General features: G+C 51.3%; 3 protein-coding genes across 4 annotated transcripts; 2 read left to right on the top strand and 1 right to left on the bottom strand.

The window, feature by feature from the left end:
- Positions 1–11,036: 11,036 nt before the first annotated feature.
- Positions 11,037–16,876, top strand: CORO1A (coronin 1A). The gene is made up of 11 exons (XM_004386622.2): positions 11,037–11,173; positions 12,813–13,011; positions 14,276–14,398; positions 14,522–14,651; positions 14,743–14,927; positions 15,089–15,208; positions 15,455–15,559; positions 15,672–15,817; positions 15,934–15,991; positions 16,103–16,318; positions 16,647–16,876. The coding sequence occupies exons 2-11, from the start codon at positions 12,814–12,816 to the stop codon at positions 16,749–16,751; spliced, it is 1,386 nt and encodes a 461-aa protein (XP_004386679.1). The 5' UTR covers positions 11,037–11,173; position 12,813; the 3' UTR covers positions 16,752–16,876.
- Positions 16,877–18,976: 2,100 nt separating this feature from the next.
- BOLA2B (bolA family member 2B) lies at positions 18,977–19,958 on the bottom strand. The gene is given in 5 exon segments (XM_004391251.2): positions 18,977–19,118; positions 19,420–19,517; positions 19,608–19,702; positions 19,705–19,737; positions 19,740–19,958. Coding segments are annotated over 5 exon segments (456 nt in total). The 5' UTR covers positions 19,870–19,958; the 3' UTR covers positions 18,977–19,018.
- Positions 19,872–22,766, top strand: SLX1A (SLX1 homolog A, structure-specific endonuclease subunit). 2 transcript variants are annotated; one of them, XM_004386761.2, is made up of 6 exons: positions 19,872–20,344; positions 20,844–20,895; positions 20,975–21,301; positions 22,210–22,337; positions 22,493–22,580; positions 22,663–22,766. In XM_004386761.2, the coding sequence occupies exons 1-6, from the start codon at positions 20,157–20,159 to the stop codon at positions 22,690–22,692; spliced, it is 813 nt and encodes a 270-aa protein (XP_004386818.1). In that variant the 5' UTR covers positions 19,872–20,156; the 3' UTR covers positions 22,693–22,766. The 2 variants fall into 2 exon arrangements, with proteins under 2 accessions (XP_004386818.1, XP_023596790.1); XM_023741022.1 differs by lacking the exon at positions 20,975–21,301.
- Positions 22,767–25,168: the final 2,402 nt, after the last annotated feature.

The following is a 25,168-nucleotide window of genomic DNA, read 5'->3' as shown; positions in this document are numbered from 1 at the left end:
AATACCACCCAGCCACTTTGGGCTCCGCATGCCTCTGGATCAATAAGCAAAGAAGGGAGTTACGGTATTGGCTGGTGTGATTGATCCTGATCACCAAGAGAAAATCTGATTGATACTACATAATGAAGGTAAAGGAGTGTATGTCTGGAATATAGGAGATCCCTTAGGGCGTCTCTTAGTACTACCATGTCCTGTGATTTTAAACTCAATGGAAAACTACAGCAACACAATTTGACACGATTCTTAACGGTTCAGACCCTTCAGGAATGAAGTTTTGGGTCACCCCACCTGCAAAGAACCATGATCAGCTGAAGTGCTTGCTGAAGGTAAAGGGAATAGGGAATGGGTGGTGGAAGAAGGTAGATCTAAATACCAGCTATGACCACGTGACCAGTTGCAGAAACGAGGACTATAATTGTTATGAGTATTTCTGCTTTGTTTGTGTGAATCAATATTTTCATTTTCTTATAAAATATAAGATATAAACAGGGCTGGTGCGTTTTCAGTTTTACGCATGTTAGCTTATCATGTTAGGTTCAAGTATGACTTTAGAATTGTCTTTGTTTAGAGATTATGTATGGCTTAAGGAGATGTGTACAGGTGCCAAGTTGACAAGGGGTGAACTGTGATGGTTAATGTTGTGTGTCAACTTGGCTGGGCCACGATTCTCAGTGGTTCATCAGTTATGATGTAGTTTGGCAGTCATTTAATGATGTAATCACCTCCATGATGAGATCTGCTATGAGCAGCCAGTCAGTTGAAAGAGAGTTTCCTTGGCGGTGTGGTCTGCATCCAATATACGTAGACATTCTGGCAAAATTTGATGTCTTTTGCTCGCTCTGGATCCTGCACGTGGCTTGTCATCATCTCACCTCCAATTCTTGGGGCATGAGCTAGCAGCTTACCTGCTGATCTTGGGTTCATCCGTCCCTGCAGCTACACGAGTCAGGAGAAGCCTCCAGCCTGATGTCTGATCCACAGATGGGACTTGTCAGCCTCTACAACTGCGTGAGCCATTTCCTTGAGATAAATCTCTTTCTCTCTGTGTTTGTGTGTGTACGTGTGTGTATTTGGACCCTGGTGGTGCACTGGTTAAGCGTTTGGCTGCTAACCAAAAGGTCAGCAGTCCGAATCTACCAGCCACTCCTTGGAAATCCTATGGGGCAGTTATATTCCATCCAACAGGGTCACTATGAGTCAGAATCAACTCGACGGCAATGAATTTGGTTTTGGTTTATATATATATATATATATATATATATATATATGTATGTATGTATGTATGTATATATACTTCACTGGTTTTACTTCTCTATACATCCCAGCTGTCATGGACTGAATTATGTTCCCCAACCCCAAAAATATCTGTGAACTTGGCTAGGTCATGATTGCCAGTATTGTATGATTGTCTACAATTTTGTCATCTGATGTGATTGCCCCAAGTGTTGTAAATCCTATCACTATGATGTTAAACGAGATGGGTTAGTGGCAGTTATATTGATGAGATCTACAAGATTAGTGTCTTAAGCCAATCCTTTTTTTTTTATATATTTTATTGTACTTCAGGTGAAGGCTTACAGAACAGAACAAATAGTTTCTCATGAAACAGTAGTACACATATTGTTTTATGACATTGGTTAACAACCCCACAACATATTAACCCTCTAAATTCTCAACCCCCCCTTTTTTTTTTGTGAAAATACACATGGCCAAAGATACACCGTTTCAAAAATTTCTACATGCACAGTTCAGTGACATTGATTACGCTCTTCCAATTGTGCTGTTATTCTCATTTAAGATGAAGGCTTACAGAACAAAATAGTTTCTCATTTAACAGTTACCACATTGCCCTATGACAATGGTTAACAATCTCACATCAACAATATCCTTACTCAACCTTGTGTTCCCTATCACCAGCTTCCTTGTCCCCTCCTGCTTTCTGGCCCTTGTCACTGGACTCCTGTACCTCGTTAGTCTCATTTGGTTTTACAGCACTGTCCACTCCCAGGCTGAACAGTGAACCTCGGAGGTAACTTCACCACTGAGCTAAAAGGGTGTCTGGGGGCCACACTCTCGAGGTTTCTCCAGTCTCCTTTAGGCCAGTAAATCTGGTCTTTTTTTTTTTGTGAGTTAGAATTATGCTCTACATCCTTCTCCAGCTCTGTCCAGAGCCCTCTGTTATGATCCTGGTCAGAGCAGTCAGTGGTGGTAGCCGGGCACCATCTAGCTGTACTGGACTCAGTCCAGTGGAGGCCTTGGTAGCTGTGGACAATTAGTCCTTTGGACTAATCTTTTCCTTGTGTCCTGTTCTCTTCATTCTCCCTTGCTCCCGAAGGGATGAGACCAGTGGAGTACCTTAGATGGCCGCTCACAGGTTAAGCCAATCCCTTTTGAGATATAAAAGAGAGAAGCCAGCAGAGAGACATGGGGACCTCATACCACCAAGAAAGCAGTACCAGGAGTAGAGCATGTCTTTTGGACCTGAGGTTCCTGCGCTGAGATGCTCCTAGATCAGGGGAGGCGTCATGGCAAGGACCTTCCTCCAGAGCCGATAGAGAGAGAAGGCTTTCCCCTGGAGCCTGCTGGACTGTGAGAGAATAAACTTCTCTTTGTTGAAGCCATCCACTTGTGGTATTTCTGTTACAGCAGCACTAGATAACTAAGACACCAGCCTAAGACACATATTGTGATCAGATTTGCACTTTAGGAAGGTTGATCTGGCAATGCTGTAAAAGATGAATCAGAGAATGGTGAGATGGTAAACAGGTTAGGGGACTAGTGCTGTGGGGGACTAGTGCAGTGGTACAAGCAACACAATTCAGGCAGTGGTGGTGGGGATGGAGAGAATGGGAGAGATGAAGGTCCAGACTTCCTCTTCTGTGAAGCCCTCCCTGAGCTGCCCATGGGACACCAAGTCAAGCAACATCAATGGCAGTAAGAACCAGGGAGCACAGGAGGCAAGTTTGGACCAGAGAGACAGACTGTGAGTTGTCAACATTTGTTCGTAGTTGAAGCTGTGGGTGCGGATGAGATAGTGTGGGGAGAATGCAAGTCCAAAGATAAGAAACTTAGGGGGCAGTGAGTTTATGTTAATGGAGGAACAACTTGGAAAAAGAGGGTGAGAATGGTTGCACAACTCAAAGAATGTAATCAATGTCACTGAATTGTACATGCAAAAATTATTGAACTGACGTATATTCTCAACAACACAAAGATTATAAACAATTTTAAAAAAAGGAAGATGCAGAGTCCTGGGGAGCTCTCTGCATATAACATGTTAGTAAAAGTACAACACACCCATGGAGGGGATGGAGAGAGAAAGCTAGAGTGGAAAGAAGAAAAATGGGAGAATGGGGTCCTGGATGCCAAAGAAAGAAAAAATTCAAGAGGAAGGGAGTAATCAGTAGCATCAGATGGTCATCAAAACGTTCTTGAGTTGATGGTTAGGAGATTACTGATGGCCTTGGTGAGGGCATGTCTGTGTGGAATGGTGGGGATACAGTAGGTGGAAGAGTAAGTAGGAGATGAGGAAGTGGAGACAGTGAGTGTAAACTTCTTTCAAGAAACTTGATTGTGAACAGTAGGAGTGAGATGAGGAAGTGGTTTGAGGTTGCCAAGTTGAGGGAGGTTCCCTAAAACAAAATACACTGAAAAGAGAGGGTCTGTGGAGAGGAGAATTTGATAACGCAGGAGAGAGGGGTTAGGCAATGGAGTGAGGTCACTGAGAGAATGAGAAGAAATGTGTCCCAAGAGGGAGGAATCAGCCTTGGGCCCAAGGAGGCCACCTCTTTTTTAATAACAGTGTAGGGCTGTTTATAGAAGCTGGAGATGCTGCTGCAGCTGGTAGTAGGCTGAAAGAGTCCTCACCTGTCTCCTCCATAAAACAGGAGCAATGATCATCTCATAAAGATGAGGAAGGCAGCCTGGAGAAGATGGCCATGAGAAGTAGCCAGCAAGGTTGACTTAGGCCTGACTCTGTAGACTGCTGGACATGACATCCTTATATAACTCCTGCTTAAGGCTGGGATTGGTTCCTGAATGTGGGTCAGCACTAATTCTGCAGGTGATTGGAAGACCACACCTGTGAAAAGGCCTGGAGACCACACAGGAAGGGGCCAGGCTACCAGAGTAACCTCTGACAAATGAGACCCATCACTTCTTTACTTAGAGACTTGTTTGGGCTTCTCGTTGCCAGCAGGAGCAAACTTCTTAAGGCACTAGTTGAGGTCCCTCATGATCTGCCTCCTGTTGACTCTCCCAGCTCTACCACCTACTCCTTTGTCCCAAGTACTTGATGCTCCAGCCATGGTGAAGAACTCACCATTCCCTAAAATGTCATTAACTTTTCTGGGCCATGTGCCTTTATCACTCTCTTCTTCTCTGCTTGGCAAATTCCTACTCTTCAAGACCCAGTTTACATGTAATGTCATCCATCCATTCCACAAACATCCACTGAGTGTCTAACATGCATCATTCCTGGTTCACCCTCCCTGATTCCACTGCTTTCCACTTTTGTGCACATCTCTGTTTCAAAGGGCCTACTGGACAGTTTGGTTGGACTTAAAAGGTTTCAGAGCAAGGCAGACTTGGATTTGAATCCCAGTTTGTGTGACTTTGGGTCATTTATCCCCTCCGTGCCTCAATGTCTACATTCGTAAAACGGGGACGATAAAAATACCTCATAGAACCCTTGCAACTTTTAAATAATGGAATTTTTATAAAGGTATTTAGTGAAGCACCTAAGATGCAATACTGCCTGTAGCACTCAGGACTCTTTTGGCTGTGACAGAAGCTAATTCAGAAATCTCTTTTTACATTTGATTTGTTTGAATCAGGATCCAAAGAAAGTCCACACATTACATTTGGTTGATATGTCTCTTAAGGCTCCTTTAATGAACTCTCCCCCTTGTCTTAGTTAGCTAGTGCTGCTATAACAGAAATACCACACATGGATGGCTTTAACAAACAGAAATGTATTCTCTCACAGTCTAGGAGGCTAGAAGTCCAAATTCAGGGCACCATCTCCAAGGGAAGGCTTTCTCTCTCTGTTGGCTCTGGGGGAAGGTCCTTTCATCAATCTTCCTCCGGTGAAGGAGCTTCTCAGTGTAGAGACCCCAGGTCCAAAGGACACGCTCCGCTACTGGCTCTTCTTTCTTGGTGGTAGGATGCTTGATTCTCTCTTTCATATCTCACAAAAGACTGACTCAAGATATAACTTAACCCTGTGATTGAGTTCTGCCTTATTAACATAACTACCTCTAATCCTCTCTCATTAACATCATAGAGGTTAGGATTTACAACACATAGGATAATCACATCAGATCACAAAATGGTGGACAACCACACTGTACTTGAAATCATGGGCTAGCCAAGTTGACATACATTTTTAGGGGGACACAATTCAATCCCTAACACCCCTCCTTTTCTTTTTATGCCATTTATTTGTTGAAGCCAGATAAGTTGTCCTACAAAAATTTCCACCTTCTTGACTTAGGTAGTTGCTTCCTTATGATGTTATTTAACTTGTTCTTCTATCTCCTTTATTTCCTACAAACTAGTAATGAGATCCAGAGGCTTGATTAGATTCAATATCTTTTTTTGGCAAGAATACTTCAAAGGTGCTGCTGCATACATCCTATCTCATCACAGGAGTAGGTACATAATGTCTGGCTGTCCCACTTTTTGTGATGTTAAAATTGATTGATGAGTTCTTTTTAGGTAATCATGGAAATCTGAACATTGCCTGAGTACTAGATGATATTAAGAAAGTACTGCTAATTTTGTTAGGTGTAATTATGGCATTGTGGTTAGGTAAAATAAAAAATTTATTATCTGACATCCAACAACATGACTGAATCTCAAAACATGCTAAGCAAAGAAGCCAGACCCAAAAGAGTATATACTGTATGATTCCATTTATATGGAACATTATAGAACAGGCAAAACTAATCTATATTGACAGAAAGCAGATCCGTGCTTGCCTGGGGCTGAGGGTGGAGACTGATTCTAGAAGGGCATGAGGGAACTTTTAGGGGTGATAGAAATATTCTAAATTTTTATTACGGTGGTGATTGTTGTTGTTATGGGTGGTCAAGTCGGTTCTGATCACAGTGACCCTACGCGCTACAAAACAAAACACTGCCCGGTCCTGCACCATCCTCACAATTGTTGCCACGTTTGAGCCCGTCGTTGCAGACACTATGTCAATCCATCTCGTTAAGGGACTTGCTCTCTTTCACTGACTCTCTACTTTACCAAGCACGATGTCCTTCTCCAGAGGCTGGGCCCTCCTAATAACATGTCCAAAGTATGTGAGATGAAGTCTCGCCATCTTCGCTTCTAAGGAGCGTTCTGGCTGTACTGCTTCCAACACAGATTTGTTCATTATTCTGGGAGTCCATGGTATTAAATAGGTGTATATATTTGTCAAAACTAATTAAACCATGAATTTAAAATGAGTTTATTTTATTTTATTGAAATTATACCTCAATAAAGTTGATTTAAAAAGGAAGAAAATAAAAAATAAAGTTACATCTAGAAAAACAACATTAAAATAGCCAGAAAATTATAGTATGCCTATCAAGAAAAAATCTAATGCAAGACCTTTACAGAGAAACTTAGAAAATTATTGTGATGTGATGCATCACTTTTGTGTGGCCTTTTTTGCCATGGTCTTGTAACTCCCACCCAAGTGATTGGATGGGACTGTGCAAATAAGGTACTTGTGGCCCACGAAGAAGACTGGTCAGTTTTGTCATCCTGCTAAGCTTAAAAAGAGCCAATTCCAGAGCAAAGAGTGGATCCCACCACCACCAAGGAAGAACAGCCTGGAGTGGAGTGTGTCCTTTGGACCCAGAATCCCTACACTGAGAAGCTCCTGGAACAAGGACATAGAGAGAGAGAGAGCTGTTATGCTGAAGACAGCGAGAAGCAGTGGCAGAGAAACAGCAGCAAGAGAGACCAGCAAGAGGGATGGTACAGTGGGCTTCCCGGCCCATGGAGGGAGATTGCTGAGTGCCTTTGGGCCAAGGCTTACTGGTGGAGTGGGCTGCCTTTGGGCATTTACTGACAGAGCTAAAAGAGCTTTGTAACACTTGCCTGAGCAGGGCAGAGACCAAGGGGCCAGAGAGAGGCATGCCTGTGAGCATGGCTAGGAAAAGGCTGTCCTGGTAGAAGAACTGTATCCTGAGTGTTCCTGAGCCTGAATTGTAACCTGTTACTTCTCTAATAAACCCTGTAATTGTGAGTATTATCTGTGAGTTCTGTGTGACCATTGCAATGAATTATCAAACCCAGCACAGAAATAGAGTACCGTGGAGAGACGGTTGGTGTCAGAATTGGTAAAGATGGCAGAGAGAGGAGGCACGTCTGACCCTTGTCTCACAGGAATCAGCCTTGGGCTGTTGATCTTGATTCTCTTTCTTCTTTGTGAAGTTAGAGTAGGTCAGACGCCCCTCCCATGCCATTTTTACAATTATATTGAAGGACATAAAAGAAGACATACATATATGGAGAAAGATACCACATTCTTAGATGGAATATCATAAAGATGCCAATCCTTCCCAAATTAATCTATAAATTTAATGCAATTTTTACTGAACATGCTGAGAGATTTCTTTGAAAAGCCCTTATCTGTTAGAGGTAAATACTGAAGTATTTAAGTTGAAATGCTATGATGTATGGAATTCACTTTAATATATTTTTTTAAAATGTGGAAAAATAAATGAAATAATATTGGCTGTGTGTCGATAATTATTGACGTTGGGTGATAGGTGCAAGGGGGTTTCTTATACAATTATTTCCATGTTGTGTGTTTGAAAATGTCTATAATAAAAGTCTAAAAATGTAAATAACTCAAAATTAAATAAACAGATAAAATAGAACCTTATTTCCACCAAAAGTTAAAAAAATTAAAGAAACCTAACTCAAACTTAATAAAGGAAAAAAAGAAAAATTTATTGCTTTACGCAACTGAAAAGGACTAGCTTCAAGTATGGCTGGATCCAGGGGCTCTCACAGTGTTCTCAGGACTCTGTCTTTATGGTGACCCCATGTGTGTCAGAGTATAACTGTGCTCCACAGGGTTTCCAATGGCTGATTTTTTAGAAGTAGCTCGCCAGGCCTTTCTTCTGAGGGTGTTCTGGATAGACTTGAACCTCTAACCTTTTGGTTAACAGCCAAGCACGTTAACCATTTACACCACCCAGGACTCCTCTTTTGCTATAGCTCCAACTAAAGGCATGGAACTAAGTCTCAGGACACTCTTGGCCAGGTGCTCTCTAAGGCAGAGATGTGTCTAATTAGCGTTCGGATCCCCTGCGCCAAGCACACTGCCTGGGACATAATAACCAGGTGGATGGGTGAATGGATGGATGGATAAGAAGAGGATGGGAAATAACAGTCCCTTACATATGTATATACAGCACTTTAGCATTTGAAGGAAAGAAAACCCCAAGTGGAAGTGACTTCCCGAGGACAACATGTTACTTGCATGGTTTTAGGGTCAGGTTTTCTCCAGGTAGGAAGGTCAGGGGAGAGGGGAAGTATGCCAGCGCAATAATGTGGTAGTTACTGGTACTAGGCATGGCATTTAATACACATTGTCTCAATTAATCTTTATATTAAATGAGTATGATGCTGCACATTTTATAAATGAGGAAACATCACTTGTTCAGGGGCAGCAAGGAGATGGTAAAGGTAGGGTTCTCCAGGTCTGGCTGTTTCCATCAAGCTCTACAGCCTCCTTAGAGAGGGACAGATCAGAGAAGGTCTTGCAGGCATCACTAAGGAGTTTGGATTTTATTCCACAGTTCACCATTTCAGTCAATCTTTACCACATGTATCTGGCACCTTGGACGGTCCTCTGGTCCAGTCTCCCTCCAGGGCGAGTGTACCAGTCAGAACCCTTTTAGCTGCAAGTGCCAGAAATCCAGCTCAAACTGTCTTACGCAAAGAAAGGAATTTAGTGTCTTATGTAACAGAGGTTAAGGGGTTCAGGTACAGCTGGATCCAGATACTTGAATGAGGTCAAGAATATGTCTATCTTTATATCTCACCTCTGGAATCCTTGTATGGACTCATTCTGACAAGCTTTTCTCACATGGTGACCAGATGGCCACTACCAGTGCTGGGTTTCCAGCCTATCAGCTTACTAACCCCCAGTGGGAAGAGGGCTTCTTTTTCTCAGCAGGTCCAAGATAAGCCTGGTTCTGATTGCATAGACTTGAATCACATAGCCACCCCTGAACCAGCCAAAAAGGTTGCTTTGACTGGGTCAGCCTGGGTCTTGTGCCTACCCTAGCTGGATCCCCAGCTGAACCTCATGGACTGCCTGTGAGGAAAGGCTGAAATCACCAAAGGAAAATGGCGGCGCTGCCACCAGTAAAAGAGAGAGTATGAAAAGATGCCGGGCCAGCAACAATAAGAGAGACCTCTCTCAAGAACACCCTCCCCAGGATCCCCCACAGAAGGCATCAGCCCTTTCTTAAACACCCCTATGCCACGTGCCAGGACCTCCACTACCTACCACTGGACTAACTCTTGTGCTTCCCTGTAACTTCCACACACTGGCCTTATACCTGTCCTCTGAAGCTGCTCCAAACCTTTAAGGGTGGGACCCTGATTCATTCACCTCTATAGCTCCTTGCACAAAGTAGGTGTTCCAAGACGTAGCCCAAGATCACCCAGCCAAGAAGTGGTGAACTAGCCCCTTGCTATTCCTTTGCTCTGGCCGCCCCTCAGCCTAGAAGACTCCCCTCTTGTATCTGTTGGCACTTTCGCATCCTTTCAGGTCCAGCCCAAATGCTTATGTAAACAATAATAATGATAAGAGCTGACATTTATTAAGCACTTGCTATACTCTAGACACAGTGCTTATGGCTTTCCTTGGATAACTTTCAGTAATCATCCCCATAACCCTATAAGGGAGATATGACTCTGTTACTGAGTAAGAAACTGAGGCTGAAAAATGTGAAGCAACCAAGGTTACTTAATAGGTGTGACAGCCAGGAGTCAGACCCTTAAAACAATCTCAATCTAGAGTAGACCTTTCTCGTCCTCTGCGCTATTACCTCCACGAGGCCTCCTTTGAATCCAAGAGTCAAATGAACTTCTTCCTCTTGATTCTCAAGCTGGGCCTTCGCCTTGGTCTAGCACCCTTAGCGCTGGCTGTTATCAGCTTGTTCCTCCTCCACTAGAGCTCTTTAAGGGTGGGACCCTCACTTATTCACCTCTGCAGCTCCTTGCAAAGTAAAACAAACAAACAAAAAACCCATTGCCATCGAGTCGATTCTGACTCACAGTGACTCTATAGGACAGAGTAGAACTGCCCCGTAGAGTTTCCAAGGAGTGGCTAGTGGATTCAAACTGCTGACCTTTTGGTTAGCAGCTGAAGGCTTAACCATGGTGCCACAAAGTAGGTGCTCCAAAATATCATTGTATTTCATTTGTTCCTCACCACAAATCTGTGAAGCAGGCAGGTCAAGTGATGAAGAAAGGAGACCCATAGAGGTCAAGTGACTTTTCCACGGCCACCCGTTTGTAAATTCAGGCTCAGGTCAAGAATCCCGGCCCCCTGGGCCCAGGTCCAGTGGGCTGCTCCCTCTTCCTGTCTCCCTACCCTTCCTCCCAAATCTGTCGGGTTGGGAAGGGGAAGGGGGAAGCAGCACAGCCTTAGCTGGGGGGTGGGGTGGGGGCACTTACAAAGGCCTCATTGGAGGGGGTGCGGGAGCTCTTACGAATGACTGACAGCCAAAGGATGGTGAGCAGGCTGAGGGTGGACTGAAGGAGGGAAGAAGGAACAGGGTATTTCTGCATTTTGACATTAAAAAAAAAAAATGTAGATTCCTAGCTACCAGCCAGCAGCATCTGTTTTGGTTCAGAATTGGCAGCGTCAGGCACTGAGCTTCTCAGAGGAGGGAGGGGAAGGGAGGCGGCGCTCAGTCCCAGGCAGGCAGGCGGGCGGGCCCCTCTGGAGGAGGGAAGGGCTATCCCCTTTAAGAGCTCCGCCCCAGAGGGGCACTGCCACCCCTAAGGAGGCGGGCAGTCGGCGCTTCTCATTCATTGTCTTGACAAGAGCATCCTCAGCGAGCCTCCGGCTCCTCCAGCTCCTTCCTCCTCCTCCTCGTCTTCTTCCTCCTCCATTTGGGGAGTCACTCTCATCTCTCGGCAGCAGGTAAGGCTGGGGCCCCTGGGGAAGAGGGAGTGGTCTGGCTGGAGGAACTGGGCATCGCTGCTCTGGGCCACCTGTGGGGCAGGCGTGAGCGTGGGAGTCACGGCTGTGGGGGTGGACAGACTGTCAGGGCGAGCTGGCTCTAATCGTCCCCACATGGAGGGCACTGTCCCTGAGTGTGGGCTGCGAGTGTGTGCATATCCATCTGTATGTCTGGGGAGCTTTGAAGAGGTGGGGGTGAGGGACCACCACAGACAAAATGGAGGTGGGGAAACCCGGAGGGTCTGCAGCTTGAGCCAGAGGGGTTCAGGACACGCGTTGGCCTCGATTCTCTCCAAAATGGGAGTTTGTCAGTGGGCAGAGGGTGAGGGACAGGGTGGGGTGAGGAGAGCTGCTGCCCTGAGCTGAGAGACAGGAAGGGGTTAGAGCAAAACAAGAGAAGACCAAGTTCCCCTTTTCATGGCTTCCGGGCCTGGTACCTGCAGTGGGGGAGGAGGTAGGATGGGGCCATGGCTTCCTGTCCCTCAGCCTCTGATTTGGGGCTCCCCTCTCCCGAGGCCCAGGCCTGTCACCTGCAACTGACCCCACCCCAGGCTGCTTCTCTCACACATGCTCCTCACTGCCCCACCCCCACCCCACCACGGGCAGCAGACCTAGCAGCCTTCTTGGGGTGTCACAGGGTGGGCAAGGAGGGCTGGAGCCCCGGTGAGAAGGGGACAGGCCTGAGGGAGGGCAAAATGGGCGCAGCTGGGCAGGTGGGGCAGAGGTGCTGGGGTCCTTCAGAACAGGCGGCATGGGCCCTACACTGGGCAGGAAGGTGACGGGGTGGCACCAGGACCAGCCCTGGAGCCTGGGGAGTCCAGAGGCAATCCCCTTGGCTTTGTGCTCTCCGCCTGGCCCCAGTTGCATGGCACAGAAGCCAGCGTCAGCCTCTCCCTTCCTGCACGGAGTTCCAATGAGGGTGGAGATGTTCTTTCAGGGCATTTTCTGACTGAAGGCAAGAGGCAGAGGTGTGGGGGAGGAGGCCATACCAGGACCAGAGCCATCTGTCTGTTTTTGGTGCCCAGAGACCTCCTGGGAAAGCCATCCTGCCACCACATGCCCCTGGGCAGGCCCTCACGCCACTTCCTCCTGTGTGTGATCAGTCCTGTGCCAGGGGAGGGCGGGCTGGCCCCTGCCCCTGCCTTCAGGAAGCTCCCTATGTGGGTGCGAGGGGTGTGAGTTCTAAGCACTGTGACCGAGGAAGAACCCATCCTCCAAATTGCTGGGGCTGAGGCCCCCTGAGTCTGAACCATTAGAAAGAAAAGGCTGCACATCCACTAACAAATACGCACTAGAGGCCTGCACCACGCCAGGCTCTGCAGACGTAGAATTGAAGCGTGGGTTAGACTGACCTGAATGGGTGGAGAAGGTGGGCCTCGCAGGTTAGACAGGAGTGAGGTGGGGGTGGGGAAGGAGAACAGTGAGGGTAGCGGGGTGCCCAAGAGGAGAGTAAGGAGCAGGAACCCCAGGAGATGATGCTGGGGAAATGAACTGAGGCCTTCCATGTGGGACTGAGGGGTGTCTCGGGAAAGGTGCTAGGGGCCACGTAAGGTCAGAGTTGGCCTGGAGGGAGAAAAAGCTCCATCCTGTGTGTCTCTAGGATGAGCCGGCAGGTGGTCCGCTCCAGCAAGTTCCGCCACGTGTTCGGACAGCCAGCCAAGGCCGACCAGTGCTATGAGGACGTGCGGGTCTCACAGACCACCTGGGACAGTGGCTTCTGCGCCGTCAACCCCAAGTTTGTGGCCCTGATCTGTGAGGCCAGTGGGGGAGGGGCTTTCCTGGTGCTGCCCCTGGGCAAGGTGAGCCCCTGGCACCTTGGAGCAGCAGCTCCTCCACCAAAGGGTTCCTCCAGCCATCCACTAGTCCCCTGGGGTTCCTGACTGTCACTAAGTCTCTCTGGGCCTCAGTGTTGTCATTTGTAAAATGTAAAATGGAGCTGGGCCAGATGAGCCTTAAGGTTCCTCTAGCTCCTACATGCGGTGGTTGTATGGAAACTGAGGTTCAGGGCGGGGAGATGACATGAGAAGGGTCACACAGTGAGTCCGCGTAGTCCCACGACCTGGTCTCCGAAGTCTCAGCCTGGGACTTCCTCCCCTCGGGAGCGCACAGTGGGTTGGAATGAGAGCTGGGCAGGCCTAGCAGTGCTTTCAGGGGCTGGGGGAACCCTGGGTCTGGCCCTGTCTGAGAAACCAGGCTGAGGCTCTGGGCCCCAGCTCACAAGCAGGGATGATGCAAGAGGCTTTCTCCCTTCCCCTAACCCTGCCCCCTCCCATTCTGCTCCCCCTTCCCCTGCTATCTGCTGACCTCTGCTATCTGCACACCCCTATGCTCCTTGGAGGGTGAGACAGGAAGGGGCGATGGGCCCTAGGTTGTTACCTTAAAAGGGCTGATGGAGGCAAAGAGAAGAGGAAGTGGTTGTCGGGGTGAGAGCTGGGCCCGCGCCCCATGCAGCTCTGCACACAGGAAGCGCTGCTGCAGCAGCTGTCCCCGGAAGAGGCCATTTCCAAACCTCTGCTCCTTCCTGGGGGCCAGTTATGACAGATCTCCCCAGTCCCTCTCCAGCCCTGCACCCCTGCTATTCACACACACTTCCCTGGAGAACCTCAGCCCAGACACAACTTATCCCCACCATTGCACACACACCTGTCCTGGGGCCAGACCTTGGCCTATCTTGCCCATGAAGTCTCACTCAGGGAAGCTGGAGGGGGTGCAGGGCAGCCCAGGAGACCAGAGATTCCACTTGGTGCTGACCCTCAGGGCACAGATAAGAACTTAGAGACCGGCAGGAACTTGGCCAAGGTCACACAGCAAGCAGGAACAGGACCCAGTGCACCCTGACGCCGAGCCCACACCTCCATCCTCCGCTACCTGTAGCCAGCCCTCCTGGGGTCTGCCCAGACAGCTCTGGGAATGGGGCAAACAGAAGAACCACCCCTCCTCATCCCAGGCCCTGGTCCACCTCCCAGGGACCTCAGAGCCTTCCTCTCTGTGCCTCTCTGAAGGGGTTACGGGGAGGTTTGGAGGGCAAAAGAGCCTTCCTCAAGGCCCTGCTGTGCTCTCTAGACTGGACGTGTGGACAAGAACGTGCCTACTGTCTGTGGCCACACAGCCCCCGTGCTGGACATTGCCTGGTGCCCACACAATGACAATGTCATCGCCAGTGGCTCCGAGGACTGCACAGTCATGGTGAGTGGTCGTGGAGACCCAGGGGCTGGGCTCCAGGAGGGGATCTGACATTTGGAGCCAAGGCCTCCAGCTTTGAGGATAGGAAAGCTGAGCCCCAAAGACTCACGAGTCCCTTCCCTGCAGGTGTGGGAGATCCCTGACGGGGGCTTGACGCTGCCCCTACGGGAGCCCGTTGTCACCCTCGAGGGCCACACCAAGCGTGTGGGCATCGTGACCTGGCACCCCACAGCTCAGAATGTGCTGCTCAGTGCAGGTGCCGTGGCGGGCTGGTGGGATGAGGCTGGTGGCCTGGTCAGGTGAGGGTGGGAGGTTCATGGGCTCTGACATTGGGGGGGATTGCCCAGGCTGTGACAACGTGATTCTGGTGTGGGACGTGGGCACTGGGGCGGCTGTGCTGACGCTGGGCCCGGACATGCACCCGGACACAATCTACAGCGTGGACTGGAGCCATGACGGTGGCCTCATCTGCACCTCCTGCCGTGACAAGCGTGTGCGCATCATCGAGCCCCGCAAAGGCACTGTGATAGCTGTGAGTGGCCAGGAACCCTGACTCCTGACTGTGGGACCTTTACCTTCCTACCCACTACCAACCAAGCCCCTGGCTACCGCCCTCCCTTGCCCCCACCTGAGATCTGGCCCCTTTGGGTGGGGGTGATGGTGCCTGACCTACCACCTCCCTTTTCCTGCCAGGAGAAGGATCGTCCCCATGAGGGAACCCGGCCGGTGCGTGCAGTATTTGTATCAGAGGGAAAGATCCTGACCACAGGCTTCAGCCGCATGAGCGAGCGGCAGGTGGCGCTGTGGGACACGGTGAGTGCCAAGACAGGAAGCAGAGGGCTGCCAGGAGGGTGAGCCCGGGGCTGGGGATCAAGACTCTTAGTCCCTGCTCTGCCGCCTGCCTCGGCTCAGTTTACCACCACGAGATGGGGGTTTCCACCGGTTGGTCTCTGAGGGCCGTCCCCGGGTGGATGGTGAAGTGAGGGCCACTGTCCCGTGCAGATGACCCCAGGGCCTGACATGGCACAGCTCATTGTTACCTTCTCCCTGTGTCTACAGAAGCACCTGGAGGAGCCGCTGTCCCTGCAGGAGCTGGACACGAGCAGTGGCGTCCTGCTGCCCTTCTTTGACCCCGACACCAACATTGTCTACCTCTGTGGCAAGGTGGTCCCGTCAGGCAGGGGATGGGGGAGGGGTGGGCAGGAGAGGCTTGGAAAGGACCACGGCTGGAGGCACCTTTTGGTGCTAATCCTCCCTTTGGACCTCCTACCTGCAGGGCGACAGCTCTATCCGGTACTTTGAGATCACTTCCGAGGCCCCGTTCTTGCACTTTCTCTCCATGTTCAGCTCCAAGGAGTCCCAGCGTGGCATGGGCTACATGCCCAAACGTGGCCTGGAGGTGAACAAGTGTGAGATTGCCAGGTGACTGATCCCTGACCCTGACCTGAGCATGCTCCGTGGGCAGTGTCGACCCCATGCTAACCTTCAGTCCCAGCCCAAGCACGCTGTGGGCTCCGCTCACTTTCCTGTTTCCACAGGTTCTACAAGCTGCACGAGCGGAGGTGTGAGCCCATTGCCATGACCGTGCCTAGAAAGGTGATGCTCCCATGTCCCTTCCTGGCACTGGGCTGGGCACTGGCCTCATGAAATTGCAGGGTGGCGTTGGGGCCTGAGCACTCTCTTAACTAGCCTTGTCCTTGCCCACAGTCAGACCTGTTCCAGGAAGATCTGTATCCGCCTACTGCAGGGCCTGACCCTGCGCTCACAGCTGAGGAGTGGCTCGGGGGTCGGGATGCTGGGCCCCTCCTCATTTCCCTCAAGGATGGCTATGTACCCCCAAAGAGTCGGGAGCTGAGGGTCAACCGGGGCCTGGACACTGGGCGCAGGAGGGCAACGACGGATACCAGTGGCACTCCCAGCTCGGTGAGAGGCAGATGCGGAACTGGGGAATCAGGATGGGGAAATGGAGCAGGGCAGGGGCTGCTATTGATCTGGTTAGTGCCCCATCGGAGGGAGGCTGGCTTTTGGGGCAGCCCAAACTCACCACGTTGGGGATCCTTTTGGGGCTCGGGGTGGATAATCCTGAGGCCTCAGAAAACAGGTTTCAGGCTGACAAGCCTGCAGCTCCCCTGCAGCAACTGGCTGAGACAGACGAGCCTAAGCCCAGGGGCTCTCGGGGGCGGCTCAGCAGATGCCAGGATAAGTGGAGCTAGGGAGGAGCTGGGCCTAACGCAGTACTGGGTTCCCCCAGGACGCCGTGTCCCGGCTGGAGGAGGAGATGAGGAAGCTCCAGGCCACAGTGCAGGAGCTACAGAAGCGCTTGGATAGATTGGAGGAGACAGTCCAGACCAAGTAGAGGAGTCCAGGGCCTTCAGAAGGACCAAGGCCATCCACCTCTCTCCCTTCCATTCACACCTTCGTTCTTCAAGCCACAATGGCAGATAAGAAAAAATAATAATAAAATGGCTTTATTTTCTGGTACCAGACTCTGAAGACTGGTTACCTGGGCACTAAGGCTGTTAACCTGCCCTGCCCTGAGCTTCCTCCTCAGTAGTCCTAATTGGACTGTGCCCATTCACAGGAATAGGTCCTTGATTGGTGAGAACCATTCATGCTGATGTGGGTCTGGGGCCTGTTCTCTGTCTCCAAGCTCCTTCTCAGAGGTAGGGGGTTCGAGCTATTCAGGGCCCTAGTCTGGGGCCTCAATAATTCCCGTATTTATCCAAAATCTGCCTCTCCTAGTCAACAAAAAGATGAGGTTGCATGCAACTGTACTGATACTGGTGCTAATGAGAAAATGAACCAAGTAGCACTTATTTGGTAGCCATTTTTCAAACCCCAGGCCCAAAGAATAAAAATAGTAAGGGGACTTTTTGTAAGAAAGAAACTTAGAATCAAAGCAAAGCTCAGCCTCATTTATAGGCGGGGAAACTGAGACACAGAGCAGGAGAGGGACTTGCTGAAGGGCATATCTGGGGTCATGATCTAAGTTTCATGGCCTTGGAGTTCAGAGCCTTTCCCTGCATGGTGCTCCTGCCTCTCGAGCCCTCACTGTGGGTTCCACTGGGGCTTGGCCTCTGTGGGAGGACTAGAGGAAATAGATACATCAGCCCTATCAACAGGGTGCTTGGGGGTAGATTTCTGATGCCCTACTCTTAGTGGGTGACCCCTGTTCTGGGACAGCACAGAGCTGTTAGGGATGGGTGTCCTGGCCATAGCAGGGCTTGGTTTAGAACATGTAGGGACCATACGGACCAAGGGCCCTGTTCCCAGTTCCCTTCTCTTCAACATGTCACAGAAAACTAACTGGGCAGCAAATAGAGAACTGAATGAGGCAAACATACAAACATCTTCGACTGCCTATTTGGGTCTTACCCTCTATGTAAGCTGTGTGACTTTGGACAAGTCACTTGTCTAAAGGGTCTGCTTCTCACCTATAAAACAGGAAGAGATACCATTGCAGCACTGTGAATGCAATGGTGGATGCAAATGGCCCCCAGCAGGCGTATGGTAAAAAGAAAAGTCAGAAAAACTAGGGTCTGGACTTCTGAAGAGGTGATGTCCCTTCTTTCCTGCCAATGGTGATGATGGATCCTTGTGGGACATCAGTAACTAGGTCTCCTCTTAGCCCAGGGGAACTAAAGAGAGTTCAGGAAATGAACCCTGGAACCCAGAAGGATTAAACGTCATCACCATGAATCCCAGGTTTACCAGCCCAATTCTCCCTCTGATGAGAATGAGAAGGAAGTGGAGATAATTTAGGGGCTGAGAAACTGGCCTTGAAAACATAAAGGAACAGAATACATAGAATGGTTGAAACCTACAATTTCTTACTTCCGAAGAGTGTTGATCCCACTTGAGTCACTTACTGTCCCTCCTCGGTCTCAGAAACCTCATTTGTGCAAGGCCCTACCAACCTTGGTATCTATGGTTAAGACTGATACCGGGGACCTTAACTATCTGAATTATTCTTCTACTTTTAACCCTATCTTCACTCTCTACCCACATCCCTGGGGACTGCTGTGGCCACATCAGGGTTATAGGGTCACTGGATCTCTTCCAGTGGGTCAGAAAACATCAGCATTCCAGGTGTTGGGGAGCCCCTGCTGGGGTACCATGTCTGCCATGTCCCCTGAGGCCTGTTAAGGGCTGGGGAAACCTGCAGGGACCATGGAATTCTCTGTCATACCTTTGATATTAGGGTGGTGGGAGACAGAAATCTTTGTTAAACTGGCCAGGGCCTTGAAATCCCGAGCAATTTCTCATTTATGCATCTTGAGAGTTGAGAGAAAGCAGGAACTCCAGACAAGGGTCAATGAATGGGTTGGGTGATGGCAGTACTGACCCCTACGGATACACTGGGAATTATAGAAAGCAGGCCTGCAAAGCCAGCCTTGGAAGGGACTTTAAGAATAAAACCTTCATTTTATAAGAAGGGACGAAGATATCAAGACAGGGAGACAGATTTGCCCAAGGTAAAACAGGGGACAGCGGCAGAGCAGGGAGAAGCCAGGCCCTAGGCTCCCGGGCTCATCGCCCCCCTCCCCACACCAACACACACACACCACTGACACATTAGCTGGTCTTGATTGACAGTTTAATGGCTGTGCAGGTCCCAGCCCCTCATTTCTGCCGTTCACGGGTCCACTGCTCTGGGGTCAGCGTCTTCTGCTCAAAGGCATGGATGTGCGGGAGTTCCTCTGCTAAGCACGCATTCACAAGCCTGGGACGAGAAATGGGGTTAGGTAACAGCAGGCCTGAGCCTGCGTCTCAGTACAGAGCTGGGGTCACCCGGGAGACTGAAAGTATCCCCGAGATCGTAGTTCCTGAAACCCGGAAACACGCGGGGCGAGGGCCGCAGTCGCAATCCTCGAAGCGGGGGCCACAAAGGTGGAACCCTCAGGGTCGCGGTTCCCGGTGCTGGGGCCGCGTTGGCGGGGATGGGGGAGTAGGGTGGAGGCAGAGGCTGGGGTTATGATCCCGGAGCTGGGACCGCGCTAGACGAGGTGTTCCCTAGGCCTCACCGGTGTCTCTGTAGCAGCGGCTTCCCCTCGAACTTCGAGGACACTACCAGGACTCGGAAGCTGGACGCGCAACGGTTGAGAGTCGTGTCTTCCACCTCCTGCGGGGCAGAATTAGTATGGATGGTGCTGAATCCGCCCACCAGGAGCTCTCTTCCCTTCGTCGGGCGGGCCCGGGCAGCTGAACTCACCACGTGCTCAGCTTCCAGCTCCCGCTGTAGTTTCTCCCGGAGGCACTCGACGCTCAGTTCCATTGCGGCAGCCCACAGTGGGCGGCAGCCCAGGGGGACCCCACCCCAGCCCGTACCCCTGCCACACTGCTTCCGCCCTTACTGGCGCCACTTCCGCTGAGGCACCTACTTCCGCCCTTACTACGGCGTCTGTAAAAGAAGCACTTCCGCCCTCACGCAAGCCCAGCTTTTTTAAACAGTAATGGATTTCCGCGCTTACCATCAGCTAGCCAATCAGAGCCTGCATGAGGCTGGACTCGGCGGAAGCGAACGCTAACTGGAGCTCCCTATCTCACGGCTGCTTGGGTCGTATGGACCGGTTTGGATATTCTAGCTCCAGCGAGGAGAGAGTGCATGAACATGAATTGCTGTGGCCTCTTGTGTGCCTCAGGATCGTCCCAAAGCACGTTTTCTGAGACGAGCATCTTGCAGTCTTAGCAACCCGGGCATCCGCAGGGTCAAAGGCCACAGCGTCAGCCTCCAGGGGCGGCCACTAACCCACAAGTCCCGATGGGCCCAGCGGAGGGCACGGCGAGGCCAGGGCGCTTCTTCGGTGTCTACTTGCTCTACTGTCTGAACCCTCGGCACCGGGGCCGCGTCTACGTAGGGTTCACCGTAAATCCTGCTCGCAGAGTTCAACAGCACAACGGGGGCCGCAAAAAAGGCGGGGCCTGGCGGACGAGTGGGCGAGGGCCCTGGTAAGAGTGGGCGGTCACTACGTCAAGGTTGGGGGCTTGATGGGAGGAGGCGGAGCCTATGGCAGTGGCCGGGGTCGGTGTGGGGTCCGATAAACTGGCTGGGCTTAGTGATGTGGGCGGGGACTTCGGCAGGAGAGGATCCTTTCTCGGGGAGGTGGAGCCATGTGAAACTCGGTGTGGGGCTCAGACGGGATTAAGCAGTGAGAGGTCTGAGGATCAAGGCTGGGGTGAGGCGACCCGGTGCGTGGTGAACAAGGCTGAGGTGGGAACTGAGCCTGGAAGGGCAAGAACTGAGGAAGCAGTTCGGTAGCTGTGGCTGGAGGCGGGGCCTAGGGTGGCAGGTGCGAAGGGACGGCCCTCCACGAAGGGGGCGGGACCTCGTGGGCGGGGTCCGAGGCCCGCGTGAGGGCTCCCCTCGGATAGGACGCGCCACGGCCAGGGATTCGTCTTGACACTGGGTAGCGGGACTCACAAGCTGCGCCCTCGTTCTCCGCCCCAGGGAGATGGTGCTCATCGTGCACGGCTTCCCGTGCGCCGTGGCCGCCCTTCGGGTAAGAGAGAAGGCAGGGGTAGCGGGCGAGCGGGGTGGGCTGCGCCTGACCCTAACGCGCCGGTGCTCTCCTGCCGCAGTTCGAGTGGGCCTGGCAGCACCCGCACGCCTCCCGCCGCCTGGCGCACGTAGGGCGGCGCGCGCGCGGCGAGGCGTCCTTCGCGTTCCATCTACGCGTGCTGGCGCACATGCTACGCGCGCCGCCCTGGGCGCGCCTCCCGCTCACGCTGCGCTGGCTTCGCCCCGACTTCCGCCAGGATCTTTGCCCGCTTCCACCTCCTCACGTGCCGCTGGCCTTCGGGCCGCCTCCACCGCGAGCCAGGAGGCGTGGAGCGGTTCCCAGTGCCGACCGGGAGCGGGACCGGGTCGCCGAGGCCCGCTGCACTTTGTGCGCCTGCGCTCTCCAGGTGAGAGCCGCCCCAGGTCTGGGGTCTAGGGTTCAGACGACTTAGGATCAAGCTGTTCATTGAGGAACCGGGCCACTCACACCTTTGGCCGCGGTGCTGCCATCTCTAAACTGGTAATGATAATACTTGCGGCCATTCCTCGACACACTAGAACCCCCTGGGTCGGGATCTTTGCTCTTTCCATTTAACTGGAAGGTCTCTTGCCTAGATCCTCCGTTTTGATAACGTGCCACCTTCTTGGTGAGGTGTTCCCAAGCGCTCCCTCTAAACGTGTAACTTTCTTATGCGCTTCCCTGATGAATGTGTCAAGGCATCATTCTTTTTTATGGTCGAATAATACTCTGTTCTATGGATATATCACATTTTGCTTATCCATTCGTCAGTTGATGTATTTCCTGCCTCTTTTACCTTAATACTTTTTATCTGACATACTGTGTTTTTTCTGATTGTCAGTCTCTCCCACCCCCATGAGCGCAGTTTTTGTTCACTTCTAGGACAGTGTCGATGTGCACAGCAGGTGGTTGGTTGATGTTTATTGAATATGTGAGCCGAAACGAAGGTTCTGGCTTTTATTAAACAATGAAAGAAATATATTGTACTTGCTGTTGAGAGTCACGTGACCTGCTTGAGCTCGTTTAGCCTGTTCTGAGGAACTGCAATGGCCAGACTCTTACATAATCACTGCTAACATTCAGAGGAAGCTGGCTAGTTTAGTCAATGTGGGCAAGTATTTTAACCCCTGTGCCTCAGTTTTCTCATCTGTAAGATGCAGGTAATAGTAGTACCAGCGTCATAGAGTGGTTTTATGTAAAGCCCTTGGAACAGTGCCTAGTCTCTAAAAACAGTTTATGAATATTAGCTGCATCATTACTTTGTCTTCTCTCTCACCTGCCTGTCATCTCTGACAGGATGAAGAAGGCCCTCTGTGTTGCCCCCATCCTGGCTGCCCTCTAAGGGCCCACGTGATATGCCTCGCAGAGGAATTCCTTCAAGAGGAGCCAGGGCAACTTTTGCCCCTAGAGGGCCAATGCCCTGGGTGAGTCCAACAACCCTACCCCAGCCCAGTCTAGCTCTGGCAAGAGGGTGCTCAGCTCCCCAAGACCAGGCCCAGGCCAGCTGAGTCCTTATCTTGGCACCCAGAGCCTGGCCTGGAGGAGGCTTGTGATGCCCAACTCTGCATTTCCTTGGTAGCTGTAAGAACTCACTGCTGTGGGGAGACCTGATCTGGCTGCGCCAGACAGGAACTGAGGAGGATGAGGAAGACTCGGAATTAGAAGAGGTGAGAGGTGGCTCTGGCCCCAGCCTCCTTTCTCCCGCCCCATCCTCTAGGCTGCCTCTGACCAGCTCTCTTGTCATCACAGGAACACTGGACCGACATGCTGGAGAACTGACCCCAGTGCCCCTGAACCCCCACTTCTTTTTTGTGCCACTGTTTTTTACTTGTGTACAATAAAAAGCCTGAGTTAAGGGTACCGTCTGGTTTTTGCAGGGGGGTGGGGAGAGAAGGAGGCGGAGGCTCTGCCAGCCAAGCATCACTGGGGCTGGGTGGGGAAGAGAGGAGAGGGGGGATGGGTTACGGCCCACATGTGACCAGCCTTTCTATTGCTCTAGGCCCCTCTGCCTCAGCTTTCCCCAGTGTGACTCTGAGGTCACATCATTCTTTGAGGGGTTGAGAGACTCGTTTCCTTGACTTGGCCCACTCACTTCCAGTGCTCAGCTTTACTCTGGACTTTAATCCAAAGAGTAAGGACAAAAGTGAGGAGGAGGGAAAGTTTTCCCCCGTGGGGCCCTGTGGCTCTCCAGCCCCAACCTTTTCTTGCCTGTCTGGGAAGCCCCTTTCAAGCCTAGGGAGAGAAAAGCACCTTCTGGGGTTACTTATTTTTCCACCAACCATGAGCGAGGCAGGATCACCCTATTGTAAGAAGATGAGTGTGAGGCCCCACAGGAGCTGTGGAGCTGGGGCTCTCTCCCAGGGCTGTCATACTCCAGCATTCTTCCTCTTTCCTATCCTGTGCTGCTCTGCTCCACCCCATACCCGTCACTCTGTCCCACCCACATCATTTTGGGCCAGCCTTGTAGTCAGAGCCAGCACTTCCTGGAATGTCTGGGCTTCAGGGGTCTGTCAGCAGCCACCTGGTCTGAACTCTTGGTGTCTTCAGGACTGGCCTGGAGATGAGTGGTCCTGTCCCTATGCTTGCTCAGGAGTACCCCTTCTCCTTTCCTCTCTCCCCCCTTCTTTCTCCCTTTCCTCCTCACCCTCCCTCCTACCTTTGACTGGGTCAATTAGAAAAAGCTCTCTGTTAGCCCAGCAGGAGTGGTGTTTAGACGGGCGGTTTGGGAGGCAGGATTATAGCTCGAAAAAAAAACACCGACGACTGGGCCTTTTTGCCTAGTTTCAGTCTGGAAGTTGAGTTTCTAGGCTGGTCTGAATTTGGCCTCTAGGTGGAGTGTTAAGGAGAGCAGCATGGGGCCCCCCCCACCCCAAACTCCATCCATTACTTCTGGGAAGACAGCCAAGTCCCAGTGGTGTGACTGGCTCCAGATCCCACCCACTTTGGACTTAACTTTCCGCTTGGAGAGCAGTTCTGCAGTCACACTGTGCCCACGCTAAGCCGTAGCACACAGAGGTGGTCACAGGGCCAGGATCCCGTGGGATCAGGTGAGTACTGGGTTGGGGTGGGTTGGGCACACCTCCCCTCACCCTGCTCAGCATTTGGCTCCCACACACCCAAACTGGGGCTTTATGACCCCCAGCCCCTATCACTTTCTGCTTCTGCCTCCAAGGCCCCTGCCCTTTCCCATGGCTGTCCTGTCTCAACACTGTCAGCTCTGGGCTCAGCACCCCTTCCCTCTTCTGCTGAGTCAGCAGTTTTGTTCCTGTATGTACCAAGCCTAGTTGCCCAACTGGCTGTGTTTATCCCAGAGCCAAGATAGAGCGGGATCACAGGCCTGGCCTGGGGGAGGTTTCTGTATGTGAGGAGCCTAGGGAGCTCGGGACGATGGGAAGAAGGGCCAGTGGGGCGATGGCTGGGAGCTGCAGCGGGAAGTAGTTAAGAGAAATACACTGGCTGGCAGAGAGAGGACAGGCAGGCTCCAGCGTAGTAGTTCTTTCATCTGTACCTTGGAATCACCGGGAGAGTGTTAAAAAAACCCGACACTTGGGCTCCACACCCAGAAACCCAAACCCACTGCTGTTGAGTCGATTCCAATGGATAGCAACTGTATAGGACAGAGTAGAACTGCCCCATGGGGTTTCCAAGGCTGTGATCTTTACAGAAGCAGACTGCTGCATCTTTCTCCTGGGGTTCACCTGGTGGATTTGAACTGCTGACCTTTCAGTTAGCTGCTGAGCGTTTAACCACTGTACCACCAGGGCTCCTTTCCCACACTGGGAGAGAGACTTAATTGGGTGTGGCCCAGGCACTGGGATTTTTCAGAGCTCTTCGGGTGGATCAAATGTGCAGCCACGGTTGTAAAACACTACACTAGAGTTAGATCCAGCTCCACGACTTACTGGAGCCATGGTGGCATAGTGGTTAAGAGCTCGGCTGCTAACCAAAAGGTCAGCAGTTCAAATCCACCAGCTGCTCCTTGTAAACCCTGTGGGGCAGTTCTACCCTGTCCTATAGGGTCGCTATGAGTTGGAACCGAATTGATGGCACCTAACAACCACCACCACTTATTACTTTTGTGAGCTTGGACAAGTTGCTCAACCTCTCTACGCCTCATCATCCTTGTCCTGGATTGAATTGTGCCCCCCCCTAAATATGTGTCAACTTGGCGAGGCCATGATTCCCAGTATTGTATGATTGTCCACCATTTTGTCACCTGATGTGATTTTCCTATGTGTTGTAAATCCTACCTCTA

This window comes from Trichechus manatus, unplaced genomic scaffold (genome assembly GCF_000243295.1).
Source record: "Trichechus manatus latirostris isolate Lorelei unplaced genomic scaffold, TriManLat1.0 scaffold00170, whole genome shotgun sequence".
Classification (NCBI taxonomy): Eukaryota; Metazoa; Chordata; class Mammalia; order Sirenia; family Trichechidae; genus Trichechus; species Trichechus manatus.
This window is presented reverse-complemented; position numbering and strand designations above follow the sequence as displayed.

Bases quoted from the DNA above. Each gene is read 5' to 3' on its own strand.
- SLX1A (XM_004386761.2), top strand. From the start codon at position 20,157: ATGGGCCCAGCGGAGGGCACGGCGAGGCCAGGGCGCTTCTTCGGTGTC. The intron at 22,338-22,492 runs GTGAGTCCAACA...TTTCCTTGGTAG, and splicing joins CTAGAGGGCCAATGCCCTGG to CTGTAAGAACTCACTGCTGT. The intron at 22,581-22,662 runs GTGAGAGGTGGC...TTGTCATCACAG, and splicing joins AAGACTCGGAATTAGAAGAG to GAACACTGGACCGACATGCT.
- CORO1A (XM_004386622.2), top strand. From the start codon at position 12,814: ATGAGCCGGCAGGTGGTCCGCTCCAGCAAGTTCCGCCACGTGTTCGGA. The intron at 13,012-14,275 runs GTGAGCCCCTGG...TGTGCTCTCTAG, and splicing joins TGGTGCTGCCCCTGGGCAAG to ACTGGACGTGTGGACAAGAA. The intron at 15,992-16,102 runs GTGATGCTCCCA...CCTTGCCCACAG, and splicing joins CCATGACCGTGCCTAGAAAG to TCAGACCTGTTCCAGGAAGA.